The sequence below is a fragment of the Crocodylus siamensis genome, chromosome 15, assembly GCF_052110815.1.
Source record: "Crocodylus siamensis isolate JL-2025a chromosome 15, ASM5211081v1, whole genome shotgun sequence".
Taxonomy (NCBI): Eukaryota; Metazoa; Chordata; order Crocodylia; family Crocodylidae; genus Crocodylus; species Crocodylus siamensis.
Genome location: NC_143409.1, coordinates 48146905 through 48165264, shown reverse-complemented (window position 1 = coordinate 48165264; position 18360 = coordinate 48146905). Strand labels below are relative to the sequence as shown.

The following is an 18360-nucleotide window of genomic DNA, read 5'->3' as shown; positions in this document are numbered from 1 at the left end:
CTAAGCTGTTGGAGAACCCTGAAGTGACTCTGCAGCCCTGCCCCTCCCTCAACCTGGCTACTCTCTTACCTGAAACGGAAGAACAAGAGCATGATTGTTTAGACATCATAGATGCACAGTACTCCAGCTGTGCAGACCTACAGGATCAGCCACTTCTGAATGCTGATTGTGAGTGGTACACTGATGGCAGTAGCATTGTTGTAGAAGGGCAAAGGAGGGCAGGTTATGCTGTTGTGACCCTCTATGACGTTGTTGAGGCCAAGGGTTTGCCCGCCAGAACATCTGCTCAACTTGCTGAACTGGTGGCCCTGACCCGGGCGCTAGAACTGTCAAAAGGGAAACGGGTCAACATCTATACCGACTCTAGGTATGCTTTTGGAGTACTGCATGCCCATGCTGGCCTATGGAAACAAAGGGGACTGCTGACAGCCCAAGGCTCCCCAGTGAAGTATGGACCCCAAATTCTCCGACTCCTGGAAGCTGTTCAACTTCCCTCGGAAGTGGCAGTAATGCACTGTAAGGTGCATCAGAAAGAGGATCAAGACGTAGCCAGGGGTAATGCCCGGGCAGACAGAGAAGCTAAAATTGCTGCCACCCTGAGGACGCCGAGACCTGCTGACATCCCTATGCATGCCCTCATTCCATCAGTGGGGGAGCTCCCGGATCCGCAGTACTCATATGAAGAAAAAGAACTAGCCGACAAGCTTGGTCTCCGAGAAAAGAAGGGATGGCTCTGCTCCATGGACGGGAGGATCCTCCTGCCAAAGAGCCTGACCCAGCCGGTGTTGCAACGGTTACATCAAACTACACACGCTGGAAAAGAAGCTCTCACTCAGTTGGTGAACAAATATTTTCTAACCTCTGGACTTCGACCTCTGGCCTCCCAAATACAGGCCAGCTGTTCGATTTGTCAAAAGAATAACCCTCGACCCAGTCTCTCAGCACCTCCAGCCACTTTGGAACCTACTCCAGGCCCTGGACTGGTTTGGCACATAGACTTTACTGAGTTCCCCCGAACTCAAGGATTTAAGTATCTCCTTGTTATAATAGATCAATTCAGCGGATGGCCTGAAGCCTTTCCATGTCGCAATTGTACAGCCAAGACTGTAGTTCTTAAATTCGTCCGGGAAGTTATTCCCCGCTTCGGACTTCCCCAGTGGATGGAATCTGACAACAGAACACATTTCACTTCAAAGATCATCCAAAACATCTCAGATGCCTTACAGATCCCCTGGAAACTCCATACTGCATGGCGAACACAAGCTAATGGTGTAGTAGAACATACAAATCAGGCCCTCAAGCGTCATCTATCAAAGATCTGCCAGGAGGCCTCTCTGCGATGGCCCGATGCTTTGCCCCTTGCTTTGCTTCATATCTGTGCCCCTTCCCCAAGGGAAGATTAGGGCTTAGCCCCTTTGAAATGATGTTTGGAAGGGCATGGCCTATGAACGGGACGCCGGTTCTAGCAGGGGAGTGGGAAATAGGATGTAATATTTTGTCATGGTATATGTGCTCTCTGTCTGCTGTTCTTTCTTCTCTCCATAGGTACACTAAAGACTTGCAGCCTCTTCCGCTGGATGCTCAAGTCCACTTGTTACAGCCGGAGATTCCATGCTCATTCAGACCTGGAAGGATGAGCCCCTCCAAGAGAAGTGGAAAGGACCTCACCCTGTCCTACTAGTTTCCCACACAGCGGCAAAGGTCGATGGACACAAGAACTGGATTCATCACGAGACAGACTTGGCATGATCTTTCTCCTGGCGTACGGAGTGGGCCGGTTAGCCAAGCTATATCGTCAACTTTCTATGTTCCTTACAAAATTTGCTAATGACACTTTAGCTATTGAAAAGAGCCTTAACTCCGAGATTTATCAACTTCGTTTATTATCTCTTCAAAACCATCGGGCCCTAGATTATGTTTCAGCTTCTCAGAGCGGGGTATGTGCTTTAATTGGGAACGAATGTTGTACTTATGTCCCAGAAAATTCCCAAGGTATAAACAAACACATTTTGTCAGCTGAACAGGCTTTTGAGCTGTGGAAAAGTCAGGAACGTGAACCCACTGTCTTTGATTCTCTCTGGAGCTGGTTGCCCAACCTCGGAGGCCTAGGAGCAGGCATCCTTAACCTCCTGATCACCAGTGTTGTGTTGTGTTTAATTACTCTCCTCTTATTTGCGTGCTGTAACGCCCTCCTGCGCAAAGTCTGTGCATCCCCCTCCCCGAGCGCCTCATTGTACCCTTGCATTGAAGATTCCAATCCTCAAACGCTCAATCACTTTTTGTCTTCAGAATATGAGAAAACTCAGCCAAAACTTTGTTGAGCATTCTCAAAGGGGGGAGCTGTTGGTGACACTGGGCATAACCCTGGGTAACTCAGAGGGATGGAAGACCACGAGTGTCGATGAAGTCCTTCTGCTCCAGGCTCAGATGAGCCAAAGCCCCGCCTTGCCCAACCTTTGCAACCCTTTTTCTCAGGCGCCTGCAAATCTCCTGTCCTTCTGGAAAGCAGGCGAGCTAAAACTGTTATCTGTGGCATGCAAGGGCACCGCTCGAAGGGAGAAGGGAGGAGGGAGGAGGGAAAGGGGGGCTAGCGGGGGAAAAACACTGACAGTGAAACTGACCGGGGTATGAAGATCTCGCTGTTGCAGGGTTAGGTGTGCAGGATTTGAGACCATACAGTCTCCCTGTGCCTTTTACTTGAGCTCAAATAAACTCTGTCTGCTTCTCCCCCAGTGTGTTTATTTGGCGCGACGCACACCGGGCAACGAACCCAATTGTTGCCTCCCTCTGGCACTTTGTGCCGGCAACAGAGAGGTACCCCATGAATGTGTAATTCTGCTGCAAGTGAGCATCGCCTAGCACTTCTGTTGGTTGACCGCCTGGTTGCACTAGGGAAGATGATTTTCTCGAGGAATGATAGATCAACACTAAACTGTGTAATGTAGTGTTTAAAATTATGACTTGCTCTTTAAGCCTCAAGGAAAATTCAAAGAAAGTTCTATCAAACTTCCATAATCCTCAGTAATTTCTCCATCTAATTTTTACTCTTTTTCCAGGGCTGCCCATAGCAAGCTTCTCAATGAAAAAATTGTCCTTGTTGGTGCAGAGCAGGTTTCCCTCCCAGCCCCATTGAGTTGGAGTCTCTTCATCTTTGGCTGTTGTCACTGAAGTGTTTCACTTACAGTTGGTGGACAACATGGAAAATAACAAGTGTTTTTTCCCCACAAAAATTCTCTTTCTTAGAAGAAACTTTGAAAATGCAAATGCTTTGACCATCTTTAATCTAAAAGTATATGAGGGAGAACTATTTCTGCAGTGTTCAGGGACAGCCAGAAAATCACGTGCCCTTTTCCTCTCCTCGAACAGGCTCTAGTCCCTTTCCTTGACCAGAAGAGGCCTCAATCTGCCCAAAGTCACTCTCCACTGGAGAAAGTTCAGGTGAAGCATCGCTGCCCTGTTGCCAGGAAGCAGCTTCCTCATGGGCTTTCCTTTGAACACACTAGAGTGGCATTAGGAGCTGCTGTAAGGACTGCAGACAGGAGACTAGCTGCACATTTTCCTGGTTTTTCTACATATGAGTACTAGGTTTTTAACCATCAGCAAGTGCAAGATCCCATTATTATGTCCTGCTGACTTTCTTTCTGACAGCCCTGCTACCTGACCTAAGGAACAAGTCCTTCCTGATCCTGAATGTGCTGATCTTGAGACCAAGACCCTCCAGTCAGGAACAGGGATATGGTCAGTGAGGAGCTGAATTCTTCAAGCTTACCTGCTTCTGCTAAGAAATTCTCATCAAGGGACCGAATATCAAAACAGAGTTTGGGAAAACACAAACCAAGAGGAAACAAATGTTGCATTGAGCAAAAATAGCTTTATATTCTGTAATTGTGAGTACATCCAATCACTGGGGAAAGAGTAAACAATAACAAGGGAAAAAGGGGAAAGAACAAAAGTTTATTCAAATCAAATGTATAAGTCCTTGCAATGTCTCCATTTCAAATTACTAAGGCGTTAAGTAAAGCAACAGTGCAATGCAGGTCATTCCCAGTTTCAGTGGCATCTACAAATTCCAAAGTTTCCTAGCTTGGGGTCATTTCTCTCCACTACCCAACATGCCACCCTCCATTGGTTCCCATCTAGCAGTTTCTGATCCCACAGCCCATAAAGGATCTGACAGATAAGCGAAGAGATTAGGCTTTCTGTTTCAACCACTTCCTGCTTTCTGTAGTCTGACAGTCCAACCAGTCCAACCCTGCACCTCCAGGGACATAGAGATTACACTTAATAATCTGAGGATAAAGTGGGTATTTAAAGGTCCTCTCTGCCACACTTTTCGTGTCTCAATGGCAGAGCCGGAGCTGGGGTTCCTCAGTGATATGCTCCAGCCAGAACCAAGGGTAGATTCTCTCCCCAGCAAATGAGGCTTGTGAAAAGGTGAACATCGTTGTATCCGTATCACCATTGACAAACGCTACCCTTGCCTCATCACAGTCTAGGCAGACCCAGATCCTCTTGGGAACCGGGCCCAAGGGGACCCACTTAGAGGTGGTCATAGCCCGGCACTTACGCAAGTACTGCTCCACAGCCCAGATCCCATCGTCAGCATCACGGCCAATCCCTTCCTTCCTCTTTACAGATTCTCTAGAGACCCCTAGAGCCCACAAATCTCCCACGTCCCCCACCTCCACCTCCCAGCAATGCCTCCCTGAAGCAAATCCCTCAGAGCCCAGCACGCAGGGAAGTGTAGTAAATCTCTTAGGGTTGTCAGGCCAATTCTGCCATCTGGGTCCTCTTCCTACGCTTTTCCCATCCTCAGACAAGATGATGTAGGGATGAGCCGTGTCTGGATCCAGAATCACTTTCTCTGCACAGCAGAAGAGACAATCAGGGCATCAGGGCAGAGCTCAGTCCTGGGGGAGAGTTTGATCATGCCTGTGACAGAATCAGCCCCAGTTTGAGGATGAATTAGAGAGTTTCCTGCCCTCCAGATTTACACAGCCCTGAATAGAAGGAGTTTTGGGGCCTTAGCCAGGGTAGGGCAGGTTGCAGAGATGGGTTAGCGATAGACAGAAACACTTGGCTGGGTCCAGGCTGGGACTCAGTGTTGTTTCTCCTGCACCACCTGCCACAGGAGGTGGGGATTAGAGGTCCCGGTGACACAGGAAGTCCCAGCAGTATATTATGGAGCAATCATGCACACAGCTCACTGTCCCTTACAGTTTCTAGTCCTCATTGTAAAATCTCACCCTGCTCCACTTGCCCCAGTCCAGGACTCGGTCTCCCTCACAGACATCCCCAGTTCAGCAGGCCATGGCAGAGACAACATAGACCACCAGGATACAAGATAGGTTTGCTTTTAGATTTTGTACTGCTCATGAATGGGTCCTTTTTCTCAAGTCCTGAGTGAGCTAACAGAAATGATAAGTCTCACTATATGGTAAAGAGGAATGAGAAAAATATATACCCAAATGGCAGGGGAGGAGTGTGTGTGTGTACATGTGGTGAAGAGGAATAGAGTATGGGTGTGGTGTGATGTGTGTGTGCGCATTAGGGAAAAGGGTTAAGGACTGACCAAATGAAGAAGTCAACTGTAGTAAAAACAGAGAGGAAATACTGATGCCTCAAGTCCAATGACATAGGAGAAAGATCATGGTCATGGTGGTTGAATGGAGGAGCAGAGACTTTCCCAAACTGCTCCCAGCAGCTAGTGTTGATGACTGTGGGTGGAGGAAGACTTTGTGTCGTGAAGGAAGGTGAGAGAGCCCTGAATGATGACAGGAGGGCAGGCAGTCGGTGCCAGAAAGAGGAAGATTAGAGAAAATTGGCCCTGTATAGATGAGCATGAACACGGGAACTCAGATAACTGTGCTCTCCACTGACCCACCATCACTACTCCAGTGCCTTCCAGTTCCTCCGTCTGCCCACTCTGGTTTCTCCACACCAGGCCTGTTCAGCTGGTGATCTCTATTTTGTTCAGTTGATATTCTTTCTAACTGTTAAAGCTTTGATTTCTATGCAGCCATGGTTTCTGTGCAGCCATGGTAAAACCAGAAATTTTAACTTACCATTGAAAGTTATCAAAAATATTCTCTCAGAGTTTTTTTCTCTTGGTTTAAAAAATAAAAGCTTCATCTGAGTCAGTTCCTTTTGTACCCAGTAAGATAAAAGTAGGGCACTCATTTTAATGAAAACTGGAGGGGAAAATGAAGAAACTGGCAACCACAGGCGCCTATTCGAGCATCTGAAAATTATAACTGAGCAACTTAGTTGTTCACTAGGTTCTTTCCCAACACTTTGCTACTTCCTCCTCCCAGGTTCTCCACTTTTACCACCACTCGGAGAATTGTATGGACCCCAGTGGGATGGGGACTGTGAGAGAAAAAAATACTCATTCTGGGCACAAACGGTTTTGACTCCTTCCATCTTGGTAAGCATATTCTCATGTCCCAAACTGTTAGTTAGTCCTAGAGTATCACTGTAAAAAGAAGACATTGATCTGTGATGATTTTTCAGTACCTGGATGGCTCATGATTCTTCTCCACTCTGAAAGAAAATGGAAACAGGAATGAAAACTCCTCCTAGCAAAGGTTGCAGCAAAAGGACTTTTGCATGAAGACTGAAGTACTGCTGGATAGCAATGTGAATACTCTTAAAGACCAAACCAAGCCATTGTCCCTTTCTGCCATTGCTTCTACCCAGACACCATATATCAAAGTGGTGCTAAGCCACAAGGTCCTGTTTGACTTCTCACCAAGTTTCAGTGACCAAACAGCATTTTACCTCATCCTCCTAGATGGAAAACTGCCTGAGGAATTCCTACTTGGGTCACCTCCCAGTTGCATCGATCTAATCCACTATATCAGAGCTGAAAATGAAGTCTCTTGAGTAGTACACAATGCCGTTGCCACTCTCTTTTCATTGCTCATGCTATTATGATGACATAAGACAAGCTCAGGTCCCTATTTCAATTCACAGTTGGCTTCCAACAGCAGTTTAGGATTTAGGCCTTAATCAAACACCAACTACATTAAGGTCCATGTTTCAGTTGTGAGGGACCTCAACAGCTGGTGAGCACCAATCCCAGGAACAAATTGATGAGAGCTGTGGGCAGACGCAATGTGGCTGAGGTGCTCTTGCTCTAAAACAAAGTTTAGAAATGTACTTAGAGCCTTGGCCACCCCTAGAAAGGGCTATAAAACCTTGCTGCCCAGAAAATCGTTTCAGTACAGCAGGATTTGAACTCAGAGTGCTGACGCCTCCACCTCAAAAATGAAGAAGGATCAACACTGTCTTATTTCAGGGGAGGTTTTACCCATAGAAGAGACAGAACTAGGTACTCTATGAAGTCCACAAGTGTCATCATTATTTAGCATTGATGCATAAGGAGCAGACAGTCAGCCGAGGGGCAGAATAACAGCAGGCTTTCAGAACATGGAAATATTGCATTAGGGAAAGAGAAATACTCACCAAGTTTCTGTTGCAGGTCACCTAAATAAGACACAGTCAGAAAGAAAAACACACTGATTGAGTCTCTCAGTGGACTGAATGAACACCAGCCCTCTCAAGAGAAAATCTATCCAAAGACTACAAGGTCTGGTCTACAAAGACCAGGCATCCCAGCTAGCCACAGTGAGCTAGGAGGTCCTAGGGAAGGATTCCTCTTCAAGGATATGGGCTGGCTTCAGAGCATCATAAAGCTCCTCATGACCCCAGGTCCATGACACTGACCCTGATATGAACACTGAAACCCTGCACATCCCCTGTATGAAAATCTGCACAGTCCAGATCCTGATGACTGCACTCCTATGTTTCGGCTACACTGATACTTCTCATATGACCATGGGAAAGCATAACCATCATTTTATTTCACTGGACAAAGATTTTCTCTTTCATGAGGTAAAGAGATGCTGCAGCATGTGCTAGCAACAAGGGTATTTTTTTAGGGCCTCTGAAAGGTTTGTATTATGCACGTGGTAAATCTGGTTTCACCATTTCTTAATGGGCATTATTTCCCATATAAGTTAGATTAAAGTATTAGAAGAAAACTCCCTTACTAAACAGACAATAACAAGCCTTAGAAAACTTACGTTTTCTCTTGAGGAGATAAACAGTCAGGAGAATGAAGCCGAAGAAAACCACTAGCATCACACACAGTGCCACCATCCAGGGATTCACCTTTGGGAAAAAGGGATCTGAAAAACAAAATACTTGGGACTTCCATTAGTGTGCAACTGGTAACAAAAAATAAATGTCTGAACTCCACAGAAACATATAACTATTCTCCAACAATTTTCCAACTGGTTTTACCTGGGGGCAGAATGAGAGCACAATCTCTTCAGCACTACTCAAAAACCAGAAATGGATTCCAAATACGCCTCGAACTGAGCACGTCTGCACACTCATGAATGCGCCAAAATTACTGCACATTACATTTAGTATCTGTGGGTGCCTGCACACGAATGTGGAGGCTTCTTCAATGTGCTGCAATCCCATGTGTCGGAGCAGACTCGATTAATTGAGTCTGCTGGAGCCTGGTGGTTGCCACACTCCAGCAGCCTCTTGCATCGTGTGTATCAGCGTCCCTGCACTTAAAAATGTTATTGGGGACACTTGAATTAAATCAACTAAGTGTTAGTTCAAGCACCCCTACCACCCTTTTTAAGTATGGGGGTGCTGACACAAGAGACTCAGTGGCACTTTAAAGCACCACCCTGCAATTACCCCTGGAGCACATGTGAAAGTGCCCTGAAATACCAGGTACTAACTCAATGTGTAGTAACCAGTGCTAGTGAACAGTGATGCCAACACACAGTCTTTCAGTGATGCTAATGTGCAGTAGACTAATTCTTCTGCACATGTGTGGGTTTTACCAGGATGTGTTATGTGCAGTAGAATTAAGCTACTACACATTTATCATCTCATGTAGACAAGCCCACTTACAGTTTTAAAATTAATTTATCAGTGAACCAACAGGATTTGGCTGATGAAGTGCTTTTTGAGGAACTAAATAATTGAAATTAGCAGACGATGTGACTGAAATGATTTTAGAGAGTTACACCAGGAATCAATTTGTTCATTATTTTTCAAAAAAGCCAGACTATAATCAAGGTAATCAAATTAGTCCAAATATGGATTAGCCACCCATCTTCCCCATATAACTTCTGTTAAAATTTCACCTGCTTCCAAAGGTGGTGATTTGGGGTTATGGATGGCAACCAACCTGATATAAAAACTGCCGATTCCTTCACTTGATTGAGTAAGTTATTTCTGATCCAACAGGACAAGTTCTGGTGCGAATGTTCATATATAATGATAGAGTTTTCTATTTCAAACAGGCCGTCCTTCCCCTTGGAGCTGGTTCCAGAAAGTGGTGTTAAATTCTGTCCACTGTGGTCTCTCCACAGCACTCTGGGCTCAGGGAACCACCCTGCTGATCGACAAACCATTCGTATCCCTCCATCCTGGTAGTTCTCAAAAGAAATTTGAGGAGCAGAGCCTAAGCCTAGAGGAAAATTAGGGGCATTTCTGTAAAAGTTACCATTTAATTTTGTAAACTGTAAGACATGGCGTTGAGAGCCTTTGCACTCAAGAGGATCGACTACTGTCAGTTGTGAAGTTATGCAGGGAAGAGCACTGGTATTTCAGTATCTAACTGCTATTCCCCTTGTCACCTCATGGGGCTCCTATAGATGTGTAGGGAGCTGGCTGTGATGAGCTGGAAATCCAGTGTATCGCAGCAGACTCAATAAATCAAGTCTGCAGGACCACGGACATTAACGCACACCAGCAGACTTTAGTGTCACAAGAATCAGCATCCCCCACCCTGGGAAATGGTGGTGAGGTGTTTTGAACTAAAGCTCATTTGATGAACTTTAGTTCAAAGCACCCTGCTGCCATTTCTCAGCTTGGGGGACACTAATACATGTAACCCATGGGCGCTTTTAATTAGCTCAGCTTGCTAATGAAAGTGCCCGCACCTTGTGGAACACATGTAAAAGTCCCCATGGAGCCCAGAGCCCAAGCTAGGTGCTTCAGCTCCCTACCCACAGGATCGGGAGAGTCAGGCACCTACGAACATGATCCATAAATGCTACCAACTAAATGGTCAACTTGGTTTTGGGCCTGATCTGGAAAGTCACCTAGATTGGGCTTTGAATGTGAAATGGGCAGAACAATGTCTCATTTTCAGTGCCTGCGTCACTTAGACAGTTCTTGTTATGTCTAGCAGCAAAGGGTTAGGCTCCTAGAGCCAAATCCCATGTCACTTTACATGGCCAAAAGAGTTTTCCAGACTCGTAAGAGCCATTTCTGGTACTAATGCTTCATTTGAAGTGTTAACATTGGTGTGGTGTGGATGTAGAAACATCCACATAGCAACTCTACATGCTCAGTAGGCTGCATTCTGGCCAGGCGGTACATGGCAATGAGTGTGCATACAATGCGTATTCATAAGTCACAAAATTATATCCCCCCAAAATTCTCTGGCTGGCAGATTTTGACAGAGAAGAAGGAGGGTTGTCCTGTATTTAAGACCCAATAGTTGAGAGGTCAGGTCACTTGCCTGGAAAGAAAGAGACATGGATCCTAAGCCTGCCTCTCCTCTGCTCAAGGTGACCAAAGCCAGCTGTCTCCTTCCGCAACAAGGTGCCCATGGCCACGTGCATCCTTCTTTTATTGACCTCAGGTGCAGGAAGGCTGCTGAATGACCAGTACCCCATGGGTAACATTGTCCTTCTACTGGTTATCTAAGTGGCTACTTTTTAGTTGTCATATTGTGAAAGAAATATCTGTAAGTCATACGAAAATGGCACAGATACAAGTCACTGACCTGCTACCCTCAGTTCCATTATGGCTTCTGCATAAGAAATCCCGTCTGTAAGAGAGCAGTGATATGGCCCCTCATCCGACGGTCTAGTATGGAGAATCTTCAAGGAAACACGTCCGTCCATGAGGCCGTCTTTCAACAGCTCTGTCCTTCCGTGATATTCTGGCATCTGCTCTTCATACTGATCTTTCCCATTGTGGTAGAGGTGCACAAAAGTCTGAGGCTCATATTGGAACCACCTCACTTCCATGTTCTCCGCAGTCGTGTTGGGGGACAAGTGACAAGGCAACACGGTTTCCTGCCCCACAATGGCAATAACTGGCTGATCAGGTCCAATGACCTTAAATTGGGCTGTGAAATGTATGAAGCAATAACTCAAGGAGAGAAGGAAAAGGAGATTTTCCACATGAATCACCAGGAGGCAGATACCCACCTTGGAGGAAATCAGCCAGAACTGGTAAAAGTACAAGCAACTGAAACAGTCTTCCCATGGAAAGCATCGTGGTGCAGACACAAGTACCTTTCCAAATATTTCAAGTGTAATGGCCTTTTCAGCCGCAGTACATCTGTGCAGCACCTGTGGCACCTCTCTCCACAGCAAGAGCAGCTGCAAGAGGCTGCGCAGATTTGTGGCTTCTCTCTCCACCCCCTACAGAGAGGGGATGTAGGGTTGGCTGGGGCAGAGAGCAAAAGAGTGCAGGATTTTGACTCTCCACCCCCAAATCCTCCCAGCCTCTTCTCTCCCCATTGCAGCAGGGCAGAGAGGGACTGAGGACCGGGGCAGGAAAGCACAGCTCTGGCGGTGGCAGCAGCTGAGGTCACAAGTTTTTAGTGGTGGTGTAGGGTGTGTCGTGGTGGTGGGAATATGCTGCCACCGGGCTTCCACCTCTCCCGCCCCTATGGCCCAAATCTCTGCTTTTCCTCACTTTACTGGAGCAGAAAGGTAGAGCGGGGATTGGGGTCCAGAGAGTCCAGCCCTTGCATCAGCAGTGGGCAGTAAGCAAGCATCTGCTGGGAGGGTGCTGGCTCTCCGTGAGTGCAGGGCTCCCCGTGGGGACACAGCAACAGCGCGAAACCCAGGGGGAACCTGGCAGCTGAACAAGTGTCAGGCTCTCTACCCCATTCACACAGCACTGGGAGTGTTCAGAGACATTTGAAATGTTTCAGTCATTACGTCTGCTCCCCTCCCCCACCCCTCGCCGTTGCAAGCAAACTTAACTTTCAGTTTTAGCTGTAGCTGACAACTCCACCCTTAGCTAACATTACAGGGAGCTATTCAGTGCCTGCACATGGCAGTTTGTGTGGAATACTGAATGCATTTTTTCATTTAAAAGTCTCAGTGTTTTTCTTTGGAAATTTTCTGAAACATTTGCTCCACAAAAATTATGATTATTTTGAATTGTCTGCTTACTTTGCAATGGGAACGCATTGATATTTTGGGAAATGTTTTTCTCAAGAGCTTGCTTTTCTTGACCTCTGTGCTTCCATGTGTGCAGTCGGGGTGGTGGTGAGTGTGTTCAATAAAATGGTGATAAGGACCATATCAATACCAATACAGGAAAAGAAATATAGTAGGGTGGAAAAACAAGTAGTATTCCTCTGAGGAGCTTGTTGGAAAACACATTTTCTGTATGCCTAGAGAGATGTGCATGCGTGCGTGCCCGTTTCTTTTCAGTTGTCACAAATTCCTTAAGATGATACCATCTCTATATCAAATAACTAAGTAATTCCCAGAGGAAGCAAAGGGACATGCATTGATGAGGGGATTCCTCCTACCAGATGTTGGCTTGCAGATATGAAAAGTCATGAAGAAAGCGATCACACCAGGAAGAGACATGCTCACACTCAAGCATTGAAATGAGGAGGCCTTCTTCTTCATAGTGAGTCAAATACAAAAGTAAAAGGAGCACGAGGAAGAGTATGAACCTGGTGGGTAAAGCAGAGAAGAACATGATCAGGCCTAGTACAATGAATCTGGCCTTTTCTGGTTATGTGTATTCGATAGGTCACCTGGTCATAGAAGGAAATGAGATTGGTCAAACAAGACCTACCCGCAACAAACCCATGCTGGCTATCCCTTAGTATGTTAGCCTGGGCCAGTCCCTCAAGGATGGCCTCCTTAATAAACTTTTCTAAGATCTTCCCCAGGATAGAAGTCAGGCTAATGGGCCTGTAGTTAGCCGGATCCACTCTCCTCCCTTTCTTGAAGATCGGCACCACATTGGCCTTCTTCCAGTCTTCGGGCACTACACCAGAGCGCCAGGAGTTTTCAAAGATCCGTGCCAGGGGCTGGGCTTTGACGCTCGCCAGCTCCTTGAGTACCCTGGGGTGCAGATTGTCAAGGCCAGCTGACTTGAAGGTATCCAGCTTCTCAAGGTGTTCCTTCACGAGGTCAGCATTGATGGAGGGTAGGGGATCCCCCTCACCCAGATTTTCCTGTCCCATAGCAGGCATGGGCGTCCCATGGGACTGATGAAAGACTGATGCAAAGTACCTATTTAATAGGTTGGCTTTTTCCTGGGCGTCAGTTGTCAGTTGCCCCATCTGGTTTAGCAGGGGTCCAACATTGCCCTTGCTTTTCCTCCGGCTCCCCACATATCTGAAAAAGGACTTTTTGTTGTCTTTGATGCCTGAAGCTAGTTGGAGTTCAGTTGCAGCCTTGGCTTTCCTGGTTTGCTCCCTGCAGGACCGGACCAGTGCAGAGTAATCCTCCTTGGAGGTGAATCCCGTCCTCCACCCTTTGTAGGCTTTCCTTTTTAGCCACAGTAGGTCCGCTAGGTCTCTGGAGAGCCAGGGGGGCTGCTGTGCCTTCTTGCTGCCTTTCCTCCGTGGTGGAATAAATTTTTGGACTTCTGTGTTGCTGACTGACTTGCCAGCTTTACTGCGGATGGTGAAGGTGATCAGCTCGTGGTCGCTGTCACCCAACTTCCCATCAATCACTAGGTCGCCGATTAGGTCGTCCCCCGTAGCCAGTACCAGGTCGACCAGCGCTTTGCCTCTCGTTGGCCCATAGACTTCTTGAGTCAGGTAGAGGTCATCCAAGCATGATAGAGAGCTTTGTGCCCGCTCAGATTTAGCTGAGTGATCTTCCCACGAGATGTCTGGGTAATTGAAATCACCCATGACAACCAAAGTCCTGGAGCAAGTGGCCTCAGTCAGTTCCCGGGCGAACTCCTGGTCAAGCTCGGGACTTTGAGTGGGAGGTCTGTAGTAGACTCCCACCGTTGTGTCCCCTGTGCCGAATTCCCCACGAATTTTTACCCAGAGGGTCTCTAGCTGTCCATGCCGGTCGCCAGCATCAGCTTGCAGGGACATGTAGCTTTCCTTCACATAGAGAGCTACACCCCCGCCCCTTTTGTCAACACGATCCCTCCTGTATAGGGTATAGCCCTCTATCCCCGTGGTCCAGTCATGGGTGGAGTCCCACCAGGTCTCCGTTATCCCAGTGACATCATATTTCTTTGCACTGAGCAGGAGGACGAGCTCGTCCTGCTTGTTGCCCAGGCTCCTGGCATTAGTGTACAGGCAGGCAAGTGTGCCCTTGGGGGCTCTTGCCTTGCCCAGAGATTGTGCCAGGGCTGGGGCAGGGGTGAGCTCCCTTAAGTGCCCCCTTAAGTGCCTTGGTCCGCTGGCTTTGCAAGGGCCGCTCAGCGGGCCAGCAGTGGCAGTAGTCCCCCCATCCCCCAGCGGGCTTAGTTTAAAGCCCAGTGGAGCAGGTCAGCCAGCCTGGCTGAGAAGAGCCTCCTCCCCAGAGGAGAGAGGTGGAGGCCGTCTCTTCCCAGCAGCTCGCTGCCTCTCTCTCCAAAGAGCGGGCTGTGGTCATGGAAGCCAAAGCCTTCCCGATAACACCAGCGCCGCAGTCTTTGGTTCACCGTGTGGATCCTCCTCTGCCTCCTCAGCCCATAGCCCGAGACTGGGAGGATCGACGAAAACACCACCTGAGCTCCCAGACCCCTAAGCCCCGCTCCCAAATCCCTGTAGCGCCTCATGACCTGGCTGGGGGTGCTCCGAGCCGTGTCATTGGTGCCCACATGAATAAGGGGCATGGGGTAGTGGTCTGTGGGCCGGAGGAGCTGCGGGATCCTCTCCGCAATGTCTCGGATGCGGGCCCCCGGGAAGCAGCAGACTTCCCGGGCTAAGGGGTCGGGGCGGCAGATTGCCCCCTCAGTGCCCTGCAGGTTGGAGTCTCCCACAACAAACACCTTACGCTTTGTCTTGGGGAGAGCAGGGCCAGTAGCTGCGGTTGAGCATGGGTTGCCTGCGGGAGCTGGCAACTGCGTGGGCTCTGCTGGGGCTGCAAGAGGTGCGAACCTGTTGCTAAGCTCCGGCGGGGCAGGTGCCTTGGTGCGGCGGGCCTTGAGGCCCTTGACCACCTTGGTCCATGTCACTGACTGGGCAGAGCGGGAGGTCCCAGAGTCCTCCTTAGTCGCGGAGGGAGACGGAGCTCTCCCCTGTGGCTCCCGGGGGAGAAGGGCCTGGCAGTAGGAGTCTATCTCCTGCAAGATAAAGAAGATGATTTCTTGTAGGTGACACTTTGCCTTCAATGTATCCAGGTTGGGGCTCCATGTTCATCCTGCAACTATATTATAATAGCAAGCGATATAAACAATTGCAAATGGGGATACGTTTCAGCTAAAGTGTGTTTGAATTGAATCTCCAGCTTCTCCGCTTTCCTGGGTCCTTGTAAGTTTTTTTCTTCCTTTAACAACCTTGCTCTTACAAATTTTTTTTATACACAAGGAGTAATAACTTCCATGAGAGGGAGCTGTCACAGAGCTTGAGTGGCCATTGGAACAGCTCCTAAAGCAGGATGACTGACAAGAAGTCCAGACACACAACTGGAAAAGCTTTGGGAAGAGAGAACTCGATGCTGGGCAGCAGAATTATTTCTTGGTCTCTCCTCCAGCTTCCACGGCCTGTCTCTGCCCCGGCACAGCCCACGGGGCCAAGGGATACTACAGCCATTTCATCCAGGAGGACCTGGGATGCTGGCATGCCACAGTGGGTGAGGGCCAAGCAGCACAGTGTTGGGGCATTGGCATGGTGCAACAGTGGTTGCCCAACCCACCATGTGGTGTGGCAAGGGGTAGCCCATGTGTTGTGGTGCAGCATGTGGTCCAGGGACTATGTATTCTGCACCCCCAGCCATTCAGAAGTAGGACAGTCCTGATTTAGACATCTAAAAACTGACAAAGTATGACTTAGGCATCTAAACCTGGTGGAGGCTTGCTGACCAAGCATGGAGTACAAACCCCAGAGGCACCTGGAAGCAGGAAGTGATGTGAGAAGAAACCCTGCAGAGCGCTGCTGCTGGACTGGACATGCCAGAAAACCTTGGGGGCGGCAGGAAGAGGTGAGGGGATCTCTTTGAGCCCGGGCTGGCTACGTGCAAGAACTGCTGGAGCTGATGGTGCTGCCCTGAGCTGAACTGAAAGGGAGAGAAGTCCCTGCACAGCACAGATGAACCATAGACCGACTGCACAGGATCCCCGACCTGCAGATCTGCACAAAGCGACTCTGGACTAAAGGCTGGTTCTTGATGACATCCCCAGAGTTGGGCATGGGACTCTACATGCTGAATGTATGTACCCCAGCAGTACTGACCACTACCTGTTTACTTGCCCCCTAAGTGTATGTTGTTATACTGTGGATGCCTACGTACCTGTATTTGTCTCTTGCCTTGGCCGTTGGCCTGTGACCCTAGCCCCTAAGACACTTGATATAAAATACATCCCTCACTGGCTGTAGTGACAGTGCCTGACACCGCAGGGGTTTGTTATACACTTCTCCCTTCTCCCACCAGACTGGGGGGCTCCTTCTCTTGAAAACGTTCCCACTCTAGGAGGCCACAGCTAGAGGGATTGGAAACTCAGGTAGAGGAACAGTCCAGACAATACAAGGTCTTGTCACATCCCAGATTTTACTTCTAAAAAGCAGGTACAATTTCTCAAGTCCCAGATGCCCAACAGAAAGGAGGAGCCTTGCTCTATGCTGAAAGGGGAGAGAAAAAAAGGTATACACAAATGGCAAGTAGCAATAAGGCAGTAGATTGTGTGCATGGTTTGGAAGACGCAAAAAGTGACCGACTTCCTCCTTCTGCTCCTAAGGAGAAAAGACAACTGTGGATAAATAAGGGTAATAAACTGGTGGTGACATTTCCTTAGGTGGCTGTTTTTAGTTAAGTGCCAAAAATGCCACTTACATGGAGATAACAGTTCTATTAGGGGTTCAGTTTCAGAGGCTTAGATGACTATGCAGGGGTTTTGTTACTGAATGTGTAGACGACTGTGTAGCAGGTAAGTCCCAAAAACAAAATCGTGGATGAAACTGATTCTTCCATTTTTAGCTCTTGTACCTAAGTGTTTAGACCACTGGCATGGGAAGATGGAGGTCTGGGGTGGAGTGTTCACTCTAATCCCGTATAATATATAAACCCCAGTTGCCTAGATTAGGTACCAAATAGCCTGAATATTCCCCACTTCCTTCTTTCATTGGTGACCTGAGCCCTTCCTGCCATGCCTCGTTGTTAAGAAAAAAAACTTTGTTCAGGAGGATGTAAATTAAACACCACTGAGCAGTGAAGTATCGATCTATGGTATTGAGGTTTTGACCTTTTCTCATACAAAGGATCTATTTATTTATTTTTCATTTATTTTCCTTTAAACAACACAAATAACTCAAAGGGTGTTCTTTGAACTAAGATTCCTTTATTAGGTATCTATCCAATTTTTACATCTTGATTTTTTCTAGGTCACAGCATCTACTGGACTGGATGGACCAACAGAAGCCTGTTTCCCAAGCATCTGCTTGAAGTCTTCTCCAGGAGAGGTCAGTATTGTATCTCTTACACTCTTTAACTATCAAACATCAAGGCAAACCATATAAACAGAATTAAAGTTTTGTCTTTTCTTCTAAAATATTAGTGTCCCCCCCAAAATAGGCTGACTTCACCTTTAAGTACATTAAATTGGAGCCAGGCTTGTTGTATCTTTCAGGGGGTTTTTTTCTCTCTTTTACAAGGGAATTTTCACCCGACCTAATTCTTTTGTAAATCTAGGATTCAAGAAAAGTTTACTTGTTAGTATATGTCCTTGCTGCTTCTCTCCACTTGACCCTCAGCTCCTCAGTGTCGAACCGACCCTATTAGACCTTCCTTTTTTTCTTCTGCCCCTTCCAGATAGGCAGTGTCTCTCGTCCTTTCCAGCGAGCTGACAGCCGACTCCTCCCTGCTGCTGACGGCAGACTCCTCCCTGCTCCCCGTTGTCCAATCCGTTCCTTACTTCTCCCTCTCCACCACGCCTCCACTCTTGTCATCCGGGGATCTCTCTCCCACTCCCCACTGCTGATGAGGTACCAGCTCCATCCAGCAGCTGCTGCAGAAACATGGCTTCCTCTTTCCCCCTCCCAGCTCCTGCCAGCTCTATCATCATGACATCTGGTTTTCAAGATCTTCTTGTACAGAGAAGCCTTAAACCTATAGTTTTGCCTCCATTTGCAGCACCATGTTCTCACCACCACAGGTCGGGAACTCCCCA

General features: G+C 47.8%; 1 protein-coding gene across 2 annotated transcripts; it reads right to left on the bottom strand.

The window, feature by feature from the left end:
- Positions 1–3866: 3866 nt before the first annotated feature.
- On the bottom strand, positions 3867–18030 carry LOC149852646 (butyrophilin subfamily 1 member A1-like). Of its 2 annotated transcripts, XM_090028327.1 has the most exons (7): positions 17901–18030; positions 12602–12751; positions 10829–11176; positions 9221–9502; positions 8088–8192; positions 6517–6543; positions 3867–4864 (listed from the first exon to the last, which is right to left on the bottom strand). In XM_090028327.1, the coding sequence occupies exons 2-7, from the start codon at positions 12702–12704 to the stop codon at positions 4341–4343; spliced, it is 1389 nt and encodes a 462-aa protein (XP_089884453.1). In that variant the 5' UTR covers positions 12705–12751; positions 17901–18030; the 3' UTR covers positions 3867–4340. The 2 variants fall into 2 exon arrangements, with proteins under 2 accessions (XP_089884453.1, XP_089884454.1); XM_090028328.1 differs by lacking the exon at positions 17901–18030 and having other exon boundaries at positions 11259–12744.
- Between the last annotated feature and the right edge of the window lie 330 nt (positions 18031–18360).

Bases quoted from the DNA above. Each gene is read 5' to 3' on its own strand.
- LOC149852646 (XM_090028327.1), bottom strand. From the start codon at position 12,704: ATGAAGAAGAAGGCCTCCTCATTTCAATGCTTGAGTGTGAGCATGTCT. The intron at 6,544-8,087 runs GTAAGTTTTCTA...ATTTTCTTTCAG, and splicing joins TTATCTCCTCAAGAGAAAAC to AGTGGAGAAGAATCATGAGC. The intron at 4,865-6,516 runs GTACTGAAAAAT...TCTGCTGTGCAG, and splicing joins AAGAATCATGAGCCATCCAG to AGAAAGTGATTCTGGATCCA.